The following is a 21837-nucleotide window of genomic DNA, read 5'->3' on the forward strand; positions in this document are numbered from 1 at the left end:
GCAAAATACGCCTGCAATAAAATGAGTATGACATGCAACAAATTTACAGAAATACTCTGCTTAAATCATTTGTTGGCTCCTATGCCTTGAGTGCCATGTGAAATTTTCACCTTTCTGAGGGGAATGGCATTCGCCGCCAGCCTCGCAGTCAGTTTGAAGCAATTAAGTTAATTTATCTTGGCTGTCGGCCCAGAGATTTCAACTTTCAACTTTTTCATCATGTTTCTGTTAGCAGGCGAACGTTGATTACGCTGCACATTAATTTAACCATTTCACTCTGTCATTTTATTACGCGAACCGCTGGCAGCGGCACCAAGTACTTCCCCCTATCAATTGCAACTTTAATAAACTCTTTGCACAAATTATATTTACGAGGGTCACAAAGTGCGGAAAAATTGACGGAGAGTGGTGCGGCTTCTGAAAATGGGGTAGGCAGCATATTTTGCCAATGTGCCCAAGAAGATACGCGGCCATGTCTGTCACTGCTCAAGTGCACTGGAAAAGTTTCTGACCGAAAAGTTGTATTCGTAAGATATTCAATTACGTGAGCGGGTAACACCTTGAAAACAATTGCTACATTTCGATTGTTTTACTATCTATTCAATGAGAACTGGTAATTTTAGCACGTTATCAAATTAAAATGAGCCTTAGCTCAAACAATTCTGATACTGTTTTCTTGCTGTGTAAATATGGGGCCCATTAAGCTCCAGTTTGAACTTAAAACTTTGCGGCATTGCTACTTGTGGCAGCCGCAGCAGCAGCAACATCCGCAACTGCAGCAGCAACTCCAACGACGACAGCAACTGCAACTCGCGCCCAGCGAAAGGCGACGTAATTTTTAATAGTTTCGCAATTAAATCGTAAAATTTAACAACTTTGCGCACTTCTTAACGAAATTGCGCAGCCAGCGAAACTGACACTGATGCATTTCCGGTTAGCCAGCAGGACCAAGGGGGTAAGCAGGACGTGAAGGGGGTAAGCGGCGTAGGGAGTAGCAAACTGCATTGCGCTTAATGAGAAAATTTCGCCCGAAAAGTTTTCCCCCACGCGCTTTTCATGCTGTTTGCGTTGATGCGTTGTTTGCTTGTTTGTTTGTTGCTGCCGCTGCTCAACTTCCAACTTCCAACTTTCGCTTTCATATCTTTATTTTCGAATTACTTTGCTGCTACGCTTACGTATTTTTAAACAAGCACCATTAATTATTTCTGAGACTGTTCATGAATCAAGTGGAAACTTCACATTGAAGTCCAGGAAAATGTGACATTCTTATTTTAATAACTAATTTGATATAAATAGTTAGTTCATACTTTTTAGAGGATACATTTATTTATCACTGATAGTATTCCCCGCATATTTTCGCCGCAGTAAGCATAGTAACACTTATCAGAATTAAAACTTATTAGAACTAGAAACTAAATAAAAAGGTCCCCACATCAAGCCTAAGAAAATGAGCCAAGTCAGCAAGCTAAGCCACGTTAGCCGCATCAGCCAAACCAATCAGTCGGAGGGAAGTGATGAGGATCAGCATCGCCGGGCGAATCTTCCGGTTTATCCAAAGCCGCTGCCCGATCGAGATGTGAGCTACAGACCTGATGAAAATGACTTCACGATGGTGGAGAAGGCAGCCTTGCGGAATGCCTGGCGCTTAATTGAGCCTTTTCAGCGCCGATTTGGCAAGGATAATTTCTACAGGTATCCTAAACTGCTTAGAGTGAGATGTACCTACTAGCTCACATCTCATTTAGCTTCCTCACGAGGCACGAGGATCTCATAAACTTTTTCAGGAAAGATGGAAAGATTAATCTGAGTAAGCTGCACGGGCATTCCATGGCAATGATGAAGCTGATGTCAAAGCTGGTCCAAACGCTGGACTGCAACCTAGCCTTCCGCTTGGCCTTGGATGAGAATCTTCCCGCGCATCTGAAGAATGGCATCGATCCCGATTACATGAGGGTGAGTCCTGATACTTTTCGGTAAAATCACAATGTGATGGCTTGGAATTATAAGGTTTACAATTCCATTTCAATGTTTCTTTTTCTCCTTGAACTACTTAAGATGCTGGCCACCGCCCTGAAAAGATATATCCTTGCGTCTTCCGTGATCGAAAATCATAACTCCTGTTCACTAACCAATGCTCTGGCCCATTTGGTGGAGATCGTCGGGCAGTACGCCGTTGTGGATGTGGCCAGAAAAAGAGCCATGTCCACTGCCCTCCGGACGACTGTTGACGAGGCTGGCAATCGCATTGTCAAGGTTGCTTTGGGCACTTAAAGTGAACAAAAATAATTCAAATACACTGCACTACAGACAACATTGCTTGAAGTAAAAAGAAAATTAAATTGTGAATCCGAATTTATGAGCATACTGTTGTACTTCTCAAAACAATTGACATTGCATATAAATGCGAGAATTTTGTTTTCAAAAGTTTTACCTATAGGGGTTACTTGCGATCAAGCTGTTTCGTGTGGTCAAGAAATCTGTGTTGCAATCATCAATTACAAAGCCAAAATTAAAAATGTAGATTTAAATTTTTAAACCAATTCTTGCTTACCATTCACTTCCAAGACTCGGATTGCTTGCATCGCTGGACAAAGGAAACTAAGGTTTGCCATGCATCACAGAGGGACCGAAGCGAATTGGCAACTAATCTAAGGCCTCCGCACTCACATGCATATAAATCCAGCAACCACAGACAGATTTCGCCACAGTTGCAGGCGGTGACCGGGCAGGCACCTCAAATTAAATTAAGCCATAATTTATTTCCCATGGAGACGGGCGAGGAGACACCAGCCCACAGAGCTCAAAATTCAAATGCCCAACAAAAATATGGCACTGAAAGCTGCTGCTTCTGCAGCGGTTAAAACACACACACACTTGGGGAAAAGAGGAGCCAGCTGAGAGGAGGATTTATTGGAATTCCATCAATGGCGAGGCAGGAACTCCCTGTTCCCAATTCGCATGGCAGGCATCCCACTGTGACCCGCACGAACTCCAACTGCAGGACATGCTTAGGACATCAGTGATGCGAAGTGGAAGTGGACGAAGGGAAAGCAAACGCTAGTCTATCCAAGGACACGTAATGAAGAAGTCCTGTGCGAATATCATTTGATTATCCTCGTACAAGTTAACTTCATCAAAGGTAGTCTTGATTGAAGCAAAGATATCGCACCTCCAGCTGCTTTAAAATGCATTAAAAATCGACTGTGTGCCAAATATTGCACTGATTAAATGCACAAATTGTTATTGAGCTGTATGATTATGTCTATGATTTAACTGCTTTACGCAGTTCGACTTTAACCATCAATAGCCAGGCGTTCTTGACGTCAGCTCCGACTAGAAGTGCAAGCCAGTTTCCGTCCGCAGGAGGGGACTCGGCCAGGCGGGAACTTTGTGACCCGCAGGAGGCACGGGATTGGCACGACGAGGGACTTTGGCACGGATGGCTCATCATAAATACAAAGCAGGCCGGCGCTTTGTCAGGCAGCCTTCGACACTTTTATTGGCCCGGTCTGCCGGGGTGGACTGCTGGCCCGCTGGCCTGCTGGCCTGCTCTGCAGGAGGATCGCCCAGGAGCAGGAGCCGGGGAAGGGGTGGCCGTCATCGATATGCCAGCAGCATCCTGCACTGCTCCTGCCGCTGCTCCTTGCTATTCGCCCCGAATCCTCCGCTGCGCCTGTTCTTTGTGCCAGGCAAATGAAATTGAAAATTTTTATGATGCCAACACCGGGGTAGCAAATAGAATGCTGAAAATTTAAGCAGCTGCATAAAGTTGGTTAATCCGCCAGCTGATTAAGACGAGATTGAGGAGCGCCCGGGTCGGACACCTCTTGACATTAATGGCCAAGTCAAAGCCAAAGTCTGTATAATTTTTATGACCCCCGATGGGCTACACGTGCTGCTCGAGAATGTTTATGGTGCCCACTGTGGAAACTGGTAGCAGTGGAAAGTGCAGCTCGAATATTTTCTAGGGCGGAACTCTTGAGCTAAACGAGTTAGCATTTCGGGGCAAAGGGCGTTCGGAAAAGTAGCTGGCAAGTAACAAGCTTAACCGCAAAAGTTTTAAATAAACTTTTGTTGCTGTTGTTCCCGGCAAAAATATATTTGCAGAATGCGTCCGCGCGAGCGGCATAACTATAACTTCCGATTCCGTTGGCTGGCTTTGGATGGGCATGTAAATGGGTGTGTGGATGGGCCGTGGGACCCGCTGCCTTGTAATACAGTTAAATATAAATTCAAAAAATATATACGAGTGAGCGGGGGAGTTTGGCGAAAGCAACTTTGTTTGCCACTATTTTCCTTGTCGGTTTTTACTTTTTACTTTTTACTTTCTGCTCCTTCGCCTTGCCCATCTTTTTCTGCTCTCCTCGCCCGGTTTTTTCCCGGGCCTTCGTTGCTTATGCAATTTGCATGAGGCGGCAAACACCCACGAACAACTAACAAGTCTGCTGGGCAACAACAGCAACATCGGGCGCAAAACCTACAATGGGAGACGCAGGCAAACTTCCGCCTGATGAATAAGTGTCTCTCGCCCCCGCCCCTTTACCAGTGGGCGTGGCCGTGTTTGCTCCATGTTTAGTTTGTTTAACTGTACGCAGCGCCCAACAATAATGAAAACAGCTTCCTAATTGAGAAAATAAAAATCAACAGCAGGGATAACTGCCCGAGCGACGACAGTGGGCAGAACTCTGGCTTAAATTAAACTCGAAGCTGCAATTGTAAATTTCTGTCTTAATAAAAATTGTGGGGATAGTTTGCCTGTCATTAACAACTACACTGTTCAAATCGGACCATTTATTACAAAAGTATGAGCAATTATGTGCCGCCGCCTGAAGACCATCGCCTTCGTAGCACTTCTTTTAGAACGAGAATGGGTATCTGATAGTTGACTCACTCGACTACTGCGACTGTACTTCTTTTGGTGCCAATTCGGGCGTTTATTACTGAATGCTTGCGCTGGGTTGCTTTTGAACTTTTTTCTGTATTTCTGTACAATACAATAATTTCAGATTTAAATTTATATACTTTAGAGATAAACGTATCTTTCTATTGCAGTTGTTATAAAGTTGACTTGAAGAGGTATCGCTAAAAAGGAAAAACTGGTACACACCAGCTTATCCCGGCTTGTCCGTCTCATTTAACCCATTGTACCAATGTGGGAAAACGGCAGCTTCAGGATTAAAAGGATCTGCAGCTCGAGTTGCAACTGCAGCGCGGCGAAGCCGCATTCTGGCATAAATTTAACGCCGCACAAGTCGGACTTCCGGTCAGAGCGACTGCCATGTTGTTATGCATGCAGTCTGCGCCTGCAAAAATGCAGTTTACCCGAAAGAATGAAACAGGAGCTGGTCCAGCCCAACGGCTACAAAAGGACCGAGCACCATGCACCACAGGACCATGGCGGCTCCAAATGAAGTTATAGCAACGCTGATAGCCAAACGAGGGGCGCGGACTCATATTAATTTCTGCTATCTCGGCGACGCTTTACATGCGTACTGCAAATGCTGCTGTGCGCGCAGTTCTGGCAATAAATTTGATTTGTTTAGCAATTTGTTGCATATCGCATTGCGCATACGCCCCGTACATCCATCTCGCCGTCGCTGTCGTCATCGCTCTAGCCTTCAGTTGCTTTAACGATGAATAACGCTCTATCGTGGAGTTCCCCCTTGTTTTTGTTCTGCCAGCCAGTCTATTTGTTGTTCGGTGTTTCCATGTTCCGGCTACATGCGACATTTTATCCACTTCCATTGACAATAATTTATATTGAAATGTCACTGCAACAACTGCAGCCTCTCAGTCTGAATAGAGGGTGTGATTGCATTAGTTGCTAGTACGGCATTTAATTTTTGGGCGCAGTTATTACTCGTCGCGAAAAGTTGATTAACTTTTGCCGGCAGTGTTATTTTATTAAAAAGAGCATATTGTAAATGGTCTAGATGGACCATAGACACTAGAATAATAAAATGTCAATTTGATCTTGCAAGTAATCACACTTAAGAACACATACACATACACTGCACTCACTGCTCGACCGGTAAGAGAGATTACTTGAACTACTTTGCGACTCTAAATTAGAAGACATGCCCTACAGTCTTCACTAGAACTAGTTGGGAATTATAGGGCTACAAGAAAAAATGTTTCCTAAACAAATATTAAAAGCGGCAATAACTATGCTCCAACAGTAAGTTAAACATTCCTCAGGCTTTATTTAAGACAATTTTTACTACTCACTTTAAAGACCTCACTATTTCACTCACTAATATAATTATGACAAAATAATAGATTATTATTTAATTACTTACAGCTCGAGATTAATTTAGTAGCACTTTGTATATGAATAAACATAAAAATATATATCCCTTTCAGTGTAGGGTAATCAATTTCTTAACAAGAATTTTATATTGTATTTTAAATATTTTTTATGAATAAATATTTTAAAATAAATATAACATTTCAAACACTTGTATGAATAGCATTTGCCTGGATATTTGTTCAAGAGGAATGCCAATGTGATCTTGCAAGTAATCACACCTTAGAACACATACACTACACTCACTGCTCGACCGGTAAGAGAGATTACTTGAAATATTTTGTGACTAACAGTGGCTGCATAGTGCAAAACCAATGTATGGCCGTTACGCATCTTATTATTCTAGTGTCTTTGGATGGACCATAGATGTGAGCCTGCACTTCCCCGATTGGTGACAGTAACAGTAACAGTGACAGTGGCAGTAAACTAGCCCGTGCACTTGAAGTATCCCTCAGCACGCTATCGATGAAAGTTGGTGGCATCTTTGCGTGCACTTTATAATTAATAACAATTTAGCATGCACTTAATTTTAATTATTACTCAATTAGGTCAGCGCCATTATAATTTAAGCACCCGGCACACTGCAGATAATTAAGCGAGGGCGAAATGAAATAATTTCCAGCCCCGCAAATGAAGTCCTGCCAACGAGACACAACGTCCCGCGACTTGGCTTCGTCCTTTTCCGGAGCGGCGCCTCCGCGTTTCCGTTCTGTCTGGGGGCTAGGTCATTAGGGATGGTTTGTGTGTAAATTTGATTTCACAACATTTTCTCAGTGCGTTGCTCAAACTTTCGGCCTTTACGATGCACATAAATTTTACGACCAAGTTCAAGTTGTAAATAGTTGATAAACTCAGCGATCCGTCGGAACCAAGCCCCAATGAAGTGGCAATGGGGAACATCTTATAAGTGCCCGAAATGAAGGACCTATGGAAGACAGTTATTAAGCCCTCAAAAACAAGCACATTAACGGTATGCATAAAAATACCATATTTACCATATTATCTTCTTAAAGAAGTGAACAAATTTCAAACTGTCAAATCCGAATTTAGAATTTGTTTTCATTACTTTTAATACTCAACGAAACGTCAGAGATATATCTGGGGAGCATGCATCCCCAGACGCTGTGATCTATAATTCCATTAATTTTTGTGAAAGGTGTTCCAATTGAAACCGACCAGAGATGGAAGCAATTTGAATGTCATTAGGTGGGCCCACGCAGGGAGCAGTCAGCCAGAAAGCGAGGCTAAGTAAGAACCAAACAAAACGACATTCGACTCCATATCTGATTGAATAATAATGAGTGCTTAAGGATTTAATGCGCTCCCGGCAGCTGCTGGGCCCCAGACATCGGCTTCCACTTGGGAACAGACATGTAGGGAACAGAGCCTGAAATAAAATTGCGCTCTAGTGGGTTGCACCGAAGCAGAGATACCCACTATGTGGTAGCTACCACCCAACAGATACAATAGTCACAGCCTTTGAGTTAGTAGTAAAATACTTTGATATTTTATATAACTTTAGAAATATTTTCAAAACAATCCAAAACTTCTTTAGAATAGAGTGCTGCAGTAGTGAAAGGGTATAAACAGACAAACGCGGGAGCCTATCTGAATCTTTCTCGCCACTTTGTTGACACCGGCATAGTCAATGGGGAATTCAGTTCGGCTGATGCTGATTGCCAAACAGATAAAAATAAATACGAAAAGAAAAAGGCCAGAACAACCCGCACTTAGTGAAAAAAACTGAATATCCCTATCGGACGAATTCAAATTAACCCAACATACTCACACGCCCACCAGTGCTGTGAAGTTCCAAATCGGATTTCTATAGATAAGTAAAATGGAAATATATGAATTATAATACAATTTAAGAAAAGTTGTATTTCGATTTACTTCGCGGTATTGAGGCGGTGCTTTTGTAATGTGGATATCGTCGTGTTCAAACATTAAATATCGTGTGATGTTTTTACATCTTCGTGGTGAACTACAATTGTATGCAGCTACTAGATAAACTCGTTTTACAGAACTAACACTGGCAAAAATAGTGCTTTTACAGACACACTTAACTTTCGCAATTTACTTCCAAAACCCGAAATTTATTATTAGGTACGAAATGAATTGATTGTTGAATTGGTGAACTATAAATTTACAACCAGTGCGGTACAATATATGGATATAAAAGATATGGACCTTAATTTGTGAAGTGCTGGCATACCCAAAGCATAGTAAAAATACTGATAAGGGTGTTAACTTGAATCATATTATAACGGCCTTCTTGACCATCGCTATCATCTTTCCTGTAATGGAATACAATTTAAAAAAACTACCGATGTAATTATTTTGCTTACCCTTTGACCGGAGGGACAACATTTTCTTTGAACTGCCCGTTCACATTGACTGGTGGATAATATCTTGCTACCACCCAGTAGTAACCTCTTGCGTCCGTGGCTTGACCGAAACCCATTTTCTTCGCGTTTTTCCAAACGAGGGCGGTGAAATGGCCGGTGTGCATGCTAAATTGTCCCTTTTCAAAGTCGTAAGACTTGATTTCGTTGTACCAGTCTTGAACACATTGCAGAGGTTTTTCTGACCGCATGCACAAGTTTTCACCATATTTTTGACCGGCATTACTTGAATGCTCTAACTTTTCCTTAGCAGCTAGCTCCTGTTCGCGGGTATTGAAAGCGATAAGACCTTACATTGTAATTAGCCATCGACTTACCTTAGCATATTCCTCGCATCCCTTTGAGAGATCGCTGTCCAAGGTGAGAGGCGGACTTCTATGCTTCTCCCTCAGCCGATTGTGTTCTTGTAGGTGGTCTTCCTGAAGACCAGCTTTGACCAGCACTGGCTGGAATACAGCGAGTATTAGTATCAGATTAAATTTGATATTATCGAATTTTTAATTATACCAAACACAGAGCCACTACTATCAGTATGTTCACCAAACCCATATTTTTTTGTGAATAGTTTCGCACGAATGCCTTGACACTGTTTTCTCGGCTTGATTGATTCAAAGATCTCCAGTCTCTGGTAACGTGATTTTAAAATTACTTAAAGACTAATTATGACATGGAGTATCCTTTAAATAATACTACTTTTACTACTTATGCCATGCACCTCTCAAACATTTTGTTTCATGTGTACTCTTTCCACGAATCCTCTAATACACGAAAGTTGACTTTTAATCTAGACAGAATGCGTGGAAAGGTTAGTATCACTCTGGTTTAGTTGTGCACCTTTTTGGTTAAATTCTTAAGATTATTTAATCGATATTAGCCAAATTCCCAGAGTTTGTACTCAAATGGAGACTTTTTCTATCCATCAGGCGTGCCTATCAGCTCGTATGAAATAAAAGCATGCATTTTGTATGCTTTCACCGTGGAATCGTGATATCTCATAGCATTAACCTAGTATAATGCAAAAAAATAGGGATATCATGTTTGGCATAGCATAGTAACCAAACACGTTGTTGAACTTTCTCTTTCGCACTCCCACTATCTGAGTAATGGGTATCTGATAGTCGAGGAACTCGACCATAGCATGCCCTCTTGTTTCCCTTTAAAACGTCTAGTTGCCTCTGAACTGATGCTTCCGCGGCAATTGGCTTATTGTGTTGACAGCTGGCCGGAGGTATTATGCTTTTTGCATTAGGGTACTGACAGATGACCCCAAAAAGACACTGAACAAAAAAGAACAGCGCACAACATTTGTTATGAAAATGGTATATGTTAAGTATGGTGCACGTTTTTAAACTTCTATGCAGTTTTGTTTCTGAACACCACTGTCGAATTCATCTGCATTCGAACGAGCGGACGGACTTATTGGCGGTGCAGTGTGCAATTATTTTGAGCGCTTAACCGCCACCAGGCCAAGGGGTAATGCGATGAGTTGTGATCGTCAGCGGCAACGGACCAGCTCCAATATAGCCACGCCCCTGCCAGATATTAAATTTTCGCTGTTGGTCCTGTTGCTCCACGGAGCTGTGGCAATAAAGGTTTGGCTTTGCCAACCATGTGCGAGGGCACTTTGAGAAGGGACGAGTTGTGGCTGATGCTCCCACACATGTGGCTGATGCTTTGGGCCATCATTGTTGACAACAATATCAGTGGCTTTCGAAACAGCGGCAGCCGCAGGAGCAAAAAAGCAGCTGGAACACGGGCTAGTGGAACTTACTTTGTCCTCTGCGTGGTTTTGGTTTCTGGTTTTTGGCTGTAAAATGTCAATTTGGGCCCGTGACGAAGATTTATTGTGCTCGTGCTTGATAGGCGCGCTTAAATATCCCATTCAGCACACATATTTCCACTATCAATTTCGATGGCACCAGCATGAGCGTAATCTGGCTCGTCATTGGTGATGGCACCTCTGCAGTTGGCCAAACTTAAGAATGTAAATGCACAGCGGGAAATCTAAGTTTTCAGCCCTATATAATACAATGTTTCTGGTATTACGGATGACTTTGATGACCAATAACTTTAATTGGAGTAAAACAAGCAGCTTCGATTCAGCGCTTAACAGATTGTGAGAAGTGCTTTATATTCCCCCCTTTTATTGCACTTTTATACTAGTTTTGCATACTTTTAGACCAAACCAATCTAAAATTCCCAGGAATTATACGTTGCTGGTAACAAAGGCAGAGCAATCGCAAAAAAGCCAACGAGTTGACTCGCTGCCAAGAGAACCATTTAAATGAAAATGGCAAACTCATGCCACATAATGGTTAAACGACATCAGAAGAGCAAAACGCAAAACATTTCTTTCTTTCTGAAATTCCAGGCACTCCAGGACAGGCACACACTCAAATTGGAAGGGAAACCTGCATAATAAGTGCAATTCATCCATCCGAGCTGCCTCCTGACACCGGCACCAAGTTGTCCCACTCCTGCCTGGCCGATGCCTCAATGGCGTAGCCCAGGGAGCATTGGCATAAGTAAACTAATTTCTTTTAATCCAAACACAGCAAGTCCGGCCCACCGGCTCGGCTGGACAATGATGCCCAAATGCCGGGGTGCGAAACTTTTATGTCGCCCCTTGCATGAGGTCCACCTGCCAGGTGGTCTGGCCCTCCTCCGTGCTCCGTGCTCCGGGCTCCAGCTTCCGTCTGCCCACTGCCCAGTCCACTTTCCCACCGGTGGCAGCCCTGACCGACATTCGATGAATTGACCAACGCAGCTTGTTATTTTTCGTGTGCAACAGCGCGTTTTATTCGCTCCTGGAGGTTATCTGCCCCACACCCCGTGGCATTATCCAGATTCAAATCGGAGATGCCACAGTTCTAACCAGAAACCGTATAAAAGGCAAAACAGCTAATTATGCGTGAAAAGCCGCATTATGATACACATTTAAAATATCAATAAAGTGCATAAAATTGCAAAAAAAATGAGATACTATGTTGTCAAAGCTGCGCAATTCCAACATTTTCAATCAAATTATGAAATTTCGAATAATTGCTCTTAAATATACATAAGCATAAACATTTGTTTCTGTTAACTGCAAACATCATTATTAAAATAATAAACTGATAGCTAGAGATGGACAAAGATTCATAGGTGAGAAGGATCCATTTTAAAGGGGCATGGTTTTTCTACACAATTGTCTTATTTCTCCTGATAATCACTTGTAATGGCTGCAATATCATACCATTCTGTACCCATTGAGATCTGCCATAGGTCCTTTTTGGCATCACTAAGCAGTGGAGGCTTCCAAAGCCGTGAACAGTTCGCCTTGCCTTTTTTTGTCTGGTCAAAAGTTTTGCTCTGTTTTCGCCAGATTCCGCATTCGGGTAGTTGGACAGCTGACGTCTGTTTTTCACCTGCCAGGACCGGACCGCCCCACTCTGGCCCAGAATCGGATTCGGGATCCTCTATTTGTTTGCGTATGGGAAATCGCCGGTGTCTGTCCATCTGTCTGTGTCAGTGTTTGTGTGCTCGTGAGTTCTGTGAGCAGGTGTGCGTGAGTTTACGCTGACAATTGTGATTTTAGCAAGGGGTTTTAATTAGATTTTACTTCATTTTCCGCTGTCATTCAAGGCAAAGGAACGCGTCTGCCTTTCACGGTATCTATCCAATAATGTGAGCTTACATATTTTTTTTACTACATTTTTCTCATCATTTTGAAGCCAACTTCAACGTCAAGAATCTTGTTTCAATGACAACTGTATTCCGTCTTTATGTTTTGTAATTCAAGTTCACATTAAGCTTGTTTGCTGCTCGGATTAGGAATTCCATTAAAACGAATTGTGCGGATTTCGCAGTGCGTCTTCGTTTGTGCGAAGTGAGTAGCTATCACTGTAAAAATTTGTATATTTATTTGTTCAAAAAAACGAGTTCTAAATTTTTGTAAAAGTTAATTTTAACCCCTTTAGTAAAAATGGTGTTACCTTATTTTATAATCTATTTCGGCACTTACTAAAATGATGACTAACATCACAGTCTGTGTTTTTTCCCTCAGTGCAAGTTTGGTTAGCATAAGTAACTTGAATGGTTCAGCTGAGATTGAGTGCAGTTGCTAATGTCGTTTAGTGTGAACTGTACATTGCCTGCAAACTGGCTCCTTACAAATTAGTGGCAGTCTTGGAAAGTGAATAAATACAAATAAGATTCACCGCACCAACTTACAGGTCGATATATGCGTTCTCTTATCTAAGTCTTCATAGAAATTTGTGTTAGATCACATCGAAATACTACAATTGCTCATTGTGGACCCAGTTCGTTTCCGTTCTGACGTTCTCTGTTAATTGGATATTGGTTAGTTTCAATGGATCGAGAAGAATTCATTTCCAATAGTGCAATCGCTGGACCAAAATTGCCATTTTTATCATGCAAGGCAGCAGGAATAGGTAAAACGGAAAACACTAAACAGAATGACAGGAAAGTGGCACAGTCAAGGACCTTAACGTTGGCACTCATACATGCTGGCCCAAAAAAAGTGTTCCATTGCGAGAAGCAGTGGGACTTGCAATCCCAAGATTACTATGCCAGTGAGGAAGTGCTGGAGGAATCACACGAGAAAAGCCATCTGGAACTGGATGATATTTACGACGAGGTGTTTCGCTTAAAGCGGCGCATAAGTCGACTGAATTACCAACTTGATACCAATATACCAGAATGCCCAAACATCGATCTCTGCCAGGCCGATCATATATTTTTGATGAATCCTCAACAAATGCACCCCGATATTCTTCCGATAAAGATTGCGAACCATAAACTAGAGCAGCAGCTGACTCAGATGCAATCCGTCGCAAAATCATCCAATCTGGCCAAACAAATGGCACGGGATGACTACTGCAGAAGCCTGAAGTTAGGGGATCAGTTGGAGATTGGCATTCACAAACTAGACTCCTTTAAGCTCAAGTTCGAAAAGCATCAAGGACTATGTCGTCAACGGTTTAGGTTCTTGAACCAAGATAAGTTTGGTGGCAGGGACTTCGAAGAATATGTAGTTAAAAGTAATGAAATGATAAGAACTCACCTCAAAAAGCAGATAATTAAGGAGGAATACATACCTTTTCGGAAACAAGCCGTTAGGGTGACAATTTCTTTGAAAAAGTGCGCTGAAGATTTGCAGGATCATCTGTCAAACGTGATAACTAACAAGAAACGTGAAATCTTCCAGAACCTAAAAAATTCCTCTGTATCCATTCGTTCAGACCTTTAATAACTTGATGTTTTTGCAATCTTCATTTTGGTTCACTTCAAGTCGGCAACATTGAACCTACTTAGTTCATCCACAATAAACCCACAAAGCCCTCTTTAAATTGTTCAATTTGTCAGGATCCACGGCCGGCTTTCCATATGCGAGTTCCATGATTATGTTGGTCATCGGAGGAGTCGGGTCCACGTGGCGGCAGCTGCCACAAATGGTGGTACTCAAATGAGCATTTGACTAGGAAGGGCATGTATTTTCTTACAAGCAATGTGTTCCGGCATCCTGCAGGCCAACAAAGTCAACTTATATACAGAATGTTCTAATTTATATATATATATATTTTGTACGCTATATATGTAAGAAATGGTAAATGTAACGTTTTTGTGAAATTTACAGTAAATATTATTTCTATCAATACCTTTTTGCATTCGGTTTACTTATCAAAGAGTATCCCAATTTTGACGGTCAGCGAACGTCGCTTTCTTTATGTCGCTTTCGGTTTTGGTGTTTGTATTTTTGGGTCCGACAACAAAATGTATTTAGCATAAAAATTTACGATAATGAGGACCAGAACAGCAGAGACACTGCGAGCATCGCCACCCAGTGAAAAAACAGGCAAGCAGACAGCGCATCAAATTTCGCATAGGCAAATAGACAAATAACTGAGGTTAACCCCCGGGAGGTGAGTGCTGCGGGGGCGGTGGGGGTGTAGTGTGGCACCAACATTTGTGGCCAGTTCCGAGCGCTGTGTGGTGCCACAGGTTCCACGCAGTCAAGTGTCATTGCTCGGCTAATGTGCAAAGTTAAATTAATATTTACCACGAGGCGTTGTTTAGTGTTTAGCCTTGATTCTTAGGTGGCATTGCGAGAATTGACGAATTTCAGTGCGGTCTAACCAGCATCAAAGTCAACAGCACTGATTTTTGGCTGAGTTTCCACGCCGCCATGTTGGTGCCCGCTTGTTTTCCATCAGATGGGCAAAGTTTTCGCAGTCATTTATTTAAACTTTTCGTTTGACGCGGCTGGTATATACACAGGTTGGGACAGAAAGCGAATTTGATAACGTGCTAATCGCATTTGGACTGCTGGCTGAACGGCAATCGTAAACCTGACTTTCCCGTAAATATGGAATGCTGCAAGTGCATCACTGACACTTGGCTGCTTTGTGCTCGAAATAAGTTTCCTTTGCGGGAATTATGCTGCATACTTCACAGCGAGAGCCGGTGCAAAAATGAAATGAAAATAAATGCAAAGTTATCCGAGCACTTCGGGCTGGCATTTACATTCTGCATTGGCATTGCCATTTTATTTCGCCAGTCGCATTGAAGTCCATGAATGCAAGGTGTGTGCCAACTAATGCGTGGCTTCCGCAGAGGTGCCTTCGGAGGCAGGGGCGCACACAGGGTTTTGTAGGGGGGCTGAGGAGCACCGCACTTTCTTCTTTATGTAACTTTTTACGCAACTTAACCAACAACCTTGCGTCTTTTCTGGCTGCATACCAAGTTTAGTAGTGATAAATTCGTTGCTTGGTTATATTAATGCCCATTAAAGCCCTTAACCGTTTTCGTATTTTTCGGTTTCAAAATATGTGTTTTTAACATGTTTATAGCGATACCCTCGAAAAGAATCCATCTACGCCCCTGCGTGTGTGAGAAATCGCAGTGCAGATGGCTTACGCGACTGTCTCCTCCTTCCGTCTTTTGCGTCTATAAATTATTCATTCCGTTTGAGATGTTTGATGTGCCTCTAAGAAGCATGATGTCCTCACACAAACCCACTCGCACATCGCCCATCGGTTTGTTGCAGTTCTTGCACTCTTTTGGAGTCTCTCCCGCTGCATCATTCCAGTTCCCCAGCTTTTTTACCCAGATTTCATTGAATTCATTCATTTTTTAGCTGCCTTCGCCGCACATCCTGGCTTGTTATTGTTGGTGTTTGCCACAGCTTTGCATAAATAAGATAAACACAAGGATGATCTCGGTGGGCGGTAGGATGCAGTGTTCCTCTTTTCCCAAGATGGATATCCAGGATTCTGGTATTCTGGAGGAAGAGTCCACCGCCGTCTCTAGTCGGTGCTGTGATTTATTTTGCACTCAATGTTTGCCAAAGTAAAATTGATTGAAGCGTTTGTTGGCGCTTCAATTGATTTTCAGTACAGTACGTATACGTATGTTGCAGCACCCCCCGATTCTCATTCCCCTTTCCCCCCGATAAGTCCTTTTTTGCACCTTATTCTCTGCTCGTGGCCAGCGAAGCATTTCAAGTGCCCAGGTACTTGAGTCCCGGCTTGTTTACAGTGGTTAAATTAACTTTGGTCAATTTGGTTTTTGCCGAGTGGTCGGACATTGCATTGAGATGGAGTCTCTTGGGCCTTACATACTCCAATCCTATTTGTAACCATGCTTTATAGGAACAATGCTCTCACCTTAGAGGGAAATTCCTTCAAGGTTCTTTGAAAGGGGCTCGGATCTGGCGTTTCCTCTCTAATAAACTAAATTTAGGCCTTTAGGGATTTAAGCTATGAAATATATATTTTATATATTTCGAGTATTGGAAGAGTTCAATGGGCTAAACGAAAGCCCAAAGTGTTGTTTAACCACCAGCCAATTAATTGTTGCCCTGTGTTTGGTTAATAGTCGAATAACCGGTTGCCCCTCAAAAATGTCAGAGGCAAGATTTGCAACCATTCATCAAATGGCGTCCTGTGATTTTATTAACCGACGCTGATGGTGATTGAGGCACATCTGAGCCATCAACACCTGCAGCCGGCAGTCGATCATCAGGGGGCCATCCCTTATTCCCGGCCACTTAACACCCACCATTTCCGCATCCCACTACCAATTCCCAGCAATCACCACCAACTGCAGTCGCATAAATCTTGGGCTGTCAAGTGCAAACAGAAGGGGAGAAGCCATCAAAGATGGAGCTTACAAATTAGTGACAGCAAAACAAAAAAGAAACAATAAAAACAAAAAAGTGCGCTGAAGAAGACAATGGAGATATTAAAAAGGAGATATATAATGGCAATAATAATTATGCAGAATATACCAAATATACGAAGTATAAAAATAAACACGCAACGCAAATGTATGCCACTCATTTTTATGAATGGGCATTTATCATAATTAAAAATTCTGCCAACACCGGCAAAGGTTCTCCCACCAAACCCACACCCACGCCCACGCCCACACCCACGCCCACTTCGGAGGCCGACGTTTCTGACCTAAGACACGCCAAGCGCCACACATATAGCCCGAAATCGAGGAGTATCGGGAGCGTGCGTCAGAGCAGCCGACTGCCAGGAGGACAGCTTTTTGGGTCTTCCCCGCCAGGCGGAACAGCTGTTGCTGTTTGTTTGGGACACATCCACGGGATAAGTAAGGCACTGGAAGAGCCAGTGGGGCAACTGGCCGGTTGGTGAATGCCCCACTGCGCATGTCCGCCATGTCCACCGGCAGTCGCACCCAAAGGCCTCTCCTCCGAAGAGAGTTCGAGTCTCTTAGACCGCCGAGCTGGCTTTCCGAGCTGGCTGGCTCGGCTTTGGCCGCGAGTTGGTTGAGCTTTTGCGGGGTTGTCGTGACTGCTGAACTCACCCGTCGCCACTTCGAATGCCGTTGTCGTGGGCTTCAGTTGTGCCTGCCGCTCAGTGTGTGCCGCTGCTGCCAGTGAGAGTGACCCAAAACTGTGACTGTGACTCCAGCCGTGACTGTCGTGCGTCGGTGGTGCGTCTCGGTGGCGTATGCTTGATTTGTGTGGCGCCCAGGCGTATGCTTGATTTGTAACACGCGATCCGGGCGACGTTCCCGTTCCCGTTCTCGTTCTCGCAGTGCATCCTCGAGGATACCAACAGAAGTAGCAACAAAACATAATTGAATTGTGCGCCTCCTTTGGAGTTAATCCACAGATATTCTCACACGCACTCGCTGGTGTGTAGTGCGGTGGCTGTGTGGTAGTGATGTTCCGCCTGTGTGTGTGTAATGCGTATGTAATCCGGGCAAATCTGTCACGTGTTTTGGATATCTTTTTCTGAGGCCGCCAGACCGGGCATTTATTGAAAAGCTGCACAAAGGTGAGCCAATTCCAAATCCCCGCTGCATACACGTATGCAAAGGGTACCCTTTCACGCTGAAAACTAAAATAATTAGGCAGCTTACGGGCCATGCGGATGATCGGCCAATATTTTAGCCCTCGCAGAATATAAATAAACAAGCACGGATTGGGGAACCTTTAAATGAGGGCTATTTAACACAAGTAGTTAAATATTTATACATAATACGATAAATTGAGAAATCAGTTTGATTTAATACAATGCATTTCGTTTGAATGGATTGCCTTCTTAATTGACGATAGATTTCAAAGCCAAATTAAGAAGGGTGAAAATGGAACTTATCTTCAAGTAGGTTAAAGAAATTGTACAGAATAATAAGTTGCATGAATTAATGGGGTATCTTAATAAATTGTAATCTAAGCCTTTCGGTAAATAAAGCCCAAATGCAAAAGGATTACCAAACGCTGAGTTCCGATACTAACAAGCTCTTTCGAAAGGCTTAGACTGTAAGGCTCACTAAATAAAAGTGAAAGGATAACATTCACATCACATTAGCCAAAGATTTATGATTATTTTTGCGTGTATTGAGACTTCGGCCATGAATTAAATGCCTAATGGTCACCCCAGTGGTTTTCCGAGCCTCTTCGCATTAGCAACATTTAACCTTCATGCCCCGTAAGTTGCCCAAATTAAATGACAGAATTTGATTAGACCCATACACGCAACCGGCCTTGGGTGCCTTCTCATCCGGCTAAGTGTATAATAAATGAGGGGTCCTCGGGGCTGTGGTATCCCCAGGTATCCCCAGGTGGAAAAGTTTGGCAACTCCCCCGCTCAATTGTTTATTTAACAGCAATGAAAAAATCATTACGCATTTCATATCCGAACTTCAAAAGGTGAAATTCCCATGAAAAATTATATAAATAAGTTGAAAAGTTTTTAATGCATATCAAATAAAAGAAACATGAGTAGCACGCTCGGAATGCGACTAAAAAACAAATGCTGATTTAAAATGCAAAGTGAAATGACAGCCAGGAGAACAAAGAGTATGCAGGACCTGCTGTGCCGTACGCAATTTGTCCACGTATTACTCGTAATTTTCAACATTTTTTGCATTCTCTTACACCGCTGCTGGTTGCCCTTGTCCTTGCCCTACTCTCGACCAAGTTAATGTCATTTGCATTCGCCCATATACCCACTTTCCATCCGCACATATATTTTTCAACTTTTCGCTGGCCATATTTTCTGGTTTGCCGCTCGCCGAGCTGGTCTCGCTTCAAGTTCATTGTGCATTAATAATTTAGTTGTCGTTTCGCCTCCAATGCGAATTCGAGTCGACACCCAGGAAAACTTGTTGGTCGTCTGCCTTTTCCCTGTGCCCTTTTGGACCGCTGTAATTTGATTTTGTTTCCCTGTTTTCGGTTGTACTCCGCTGGTCAGCAGCCTCGATGGGAATTGTGGCCCCCTATCAGGTCGGTATCATTTGCATGACTGCCTTTTAAATTCGGCCCACTCGTCCAGTGTCTGCGGGACTTGAAATTAGGTTGTCTGATTAAACAAACTTGGCCATCTGTTAATAAAGATTCTTTGTGAGTCGCAAATAGGTTTAACAATCTGCTCGGGCAGCACAACAGGGTCACATTGTTGGCTCCACCTAAATTGCACAGAACCTATTATTGGTATAGATACTTTACATTTCACAAGCTCTACGACTACTGACGTTACTTAAAGGTTTATCTAAATTTTACTTCCGACTAATGTAACATTTAAAATATGCTTATCAAATTCCCACCCAAGTTTTGAGCTGCTCGACTTTTTACCGAGATCTTATAGTCCCGAATTTTTTTCACGAGTTTCAGGCTCTGAATTATGACAACACTGAAACCCATTAAGGTTCCATGAACTTTTTAGCTACAACACTTCATTTGCACTGCACTTCAAAGGATGGAAAAAAGGGACACGAAATTTGTTGCTATGCAAAATGATATTAAATCGCTTTTTTCATTATTTCTCCGGTAAAATCGCGTTCTTCATCTCGTCAGACAGTTGCCTCAGCCAGTCCAGTGGAATCGCAGTCGGTAGAACAAGCCCAAAATCCAAGCCCACAACCTCAAGGCTCGTTTGCCGGCGTTCCATTTTCAGTGGCGCGTTGCGTTTTGTCCTTTTCAAGGATTTGGACTGGAACTGCAAGAGGCAGGCACAAAGAAAAGTTCGCCGAGGAGCGGGGAAATTCTCGCGGAGGCAGATAGAGCAAGTTGAAAATTCAGAATAATGAGGAAACTAACGAGCCAAGACTTTCTCATTGTTTACTGGCGCAAAAATTGCGCGATTATTAATTTTCTATGCTATTTTGTAGCTCTTTTTACTGCCTCTCACTCTGCGCCACTTCATCCTTTCTGTTCTCCGTGCCACTGGCACAGCAGAGTTTTCTGTATTTTCCTGGTTTTTAATATTTTGTAATTTTCGCCCCCTTTTCTTCGCTCTTTTTGGCGCGTGCAACTAATGGAAAAGGGCGAAGTGTTGGCCCAAAAGAGTTCAGTCAAGAGCCGAGCCAAGTTTTCCGCGGAGTTCATTGCTTTCCCCACATGTTGTGTATACGCCACTTTAACTGACACATTTTCACCTTGTTCTGCCCCACCCGCCTTTCGAAGGTTTGTTTTTCTTCGCCGCTCGCCATGTTTGTTATTTTATTCAACGCTTCTGCTGGGAAAACGCTGCCCGCATTGAATGCTAATGAAAAGGCTGGAATTAAAGTTCCCATCTCTTGCCAAGTTTGCCAAAACAGGGCAGTAAAGGTAGAGAGTAGAGAGTAGTTTGATTAGGACGCAGGTCTTTGAGCTGTTTCTAGAAATATGAAAAGTTTCAGCAAACTTGGGATAATTTCTTGGTCGTTTTACTCACCTGTCCTAGTTAACCTGCCCAATATACCAAAATGAAACCTGGTTGCCTGGTGTTATTTGGCATTTATAATTATAGTTTATATCTTAAATGAAATGCTTGGTATTCAGCTGTTTTAAAATGGGTAAAGTGAACGGCCATTTTATTATTTCTGTTACAATGAAAGCAAGAAGGGCAAATAAAAAAGCATTTCTGCTCGTACTAACACAGATTTATTTATTTTTGTTCGTTTTAGGTAAGCACTTGCGTGGGAGAAAATCGTCGGAAAACACTCGGCAGTCGGGTTTCTAAAGGCTCGTCCCTCAATGACATGTGGGCAAATAAATTTTTAATTTAAAATAAACTGTGTGTATTAAATTACGAGTGTCCCTAACGGAAGGGCGGCCTGATGAGCTCGACGGGCAATATCCGCTACGAAGGACACACACAAAATATGGAAACAGGCATCAAATCCAATTAGTTAATATGAATATTTGATGAAATCACTTCCGTTCCAAATGCTGCAAAAAAGGCCGACCACCCAGTGTCCCCAATGCTTTTCATCATCATCGCCATGACGATAATGATTCGAAAGTTTTTCACAACGCCCGTGTTGGGTAACAACTTTTCCGAATTTAAAACTTTAACGCATTCCCCAATGCAAGTCATCGAGTTGGGCGCTCGTCACATTTCGTTTGAAATATTCGTCTTTTTCGAGCTTTTGTGTTTTGTACCCACAATAACCACAATTTGCAACTTTTTGCGGCACTCTGTCAGTGCGAAAAATGTCAAAATGTTTGCGGGCCTGAAATTTATTTAAATATTTCATTTGTCACACATTTAGTGCTGGGTGGGCGAGTTGGCATATGTGGCATTGATTAATATTAAAATGTAAGGGTTATGTCTAATTACACGATACCTCAGTCTTTCGAGTGCAACATTTTCTTGATCGTATTTA

At 42.7% G+C, this 21837-nt stretch overlaps 3 protein-coding genes across 4 annotated transcripts; 2 read left to right on the forward strand and 1 right to left on the reverse strand.

Annotated features, from left to right (window-relative positions):
- Positions 1–1365: 1365 nt before the first annotated feature.
- LOC6553072 lies at positions 1366–2346 on the forward strand. 2 transcript variants are annotated; one of them, XM_001979057.3, is made up of 3 exons: positions 1366–1692; positions 1746–1953; positions 2056–2346. In XM_001979057.3, the coding sequence occupies exons 1-3, from the start codon at positions 1448–1450 to the stop codon at positions 2269–2271; spliced, it is 669 nt and encodes a 222-aa protein (XP_001979093.1). In that variant the 5' UTR covers positions 1366–1447; the 3' UTR covers positions 2272–2346. The 2 variants fall into 2 exon arrangements, with proteins under 2 accessions (XP_001979093.1, XP_026839496.1); XM_026983695.1 differs by having other exon boundaries at positions 1785–1953.
- Positions 2347–8369: 6023 nt separating this feature from the next.
- LOC6553071 (Golgi-associated plant pathogenesis-related protein 1) lies at positions 8370–9320 on the reverse strand. The gene is made up of 4 exons (XM_001979056.3): positions 9220–9320; positions 9030–9158; positions 8656–8972; positions 8370–8604 (listed from the first exon to the last, which is right to left on the reverse strand). Exons 1-4 carry the CDS (start codon positions 9259–9261, stop codon positions 8499–8501), a joined length of 594 nt encoding a protein of 197 aa, XP_001979092.3. The 5' UTR covers positions 9262–9320; the 3' UTR covers positions 8370–8498.
- Positions 9321–9505: 185 nt separating this feature from the next.
- Positions 9506–14148, forward strand: LOC6553069. Its single transcript, XM_001979054.3, is given in 3 exon segments — positions 9506–9517; positions 13059–13112; positions 13115–14148. Coding segments are annotated over 3 exon segments (915 nt in total). The 3' UTR covers positions 13964–14148.
- The last annotated feature ends 7689 nt before the right edge of the window (positions 14149–21837 follow it).

This window comes from Drosophila erecta, unplaced genomic scaffold, assembly GCF_003286155.1.
Source record: "Drosophila erecta strain 14021-0224.00,06,07 unplaced genomic scaffold, DereRS2 tig00000000-arrow-pilon, whole genome shotgun sequence".
NCBI classification, from domain to species: Eukaryota; Metazoa; Arthropoda; class Insecta; order Diptera; family Drosophilidae; genus Drosophila; species Drosophila erecta.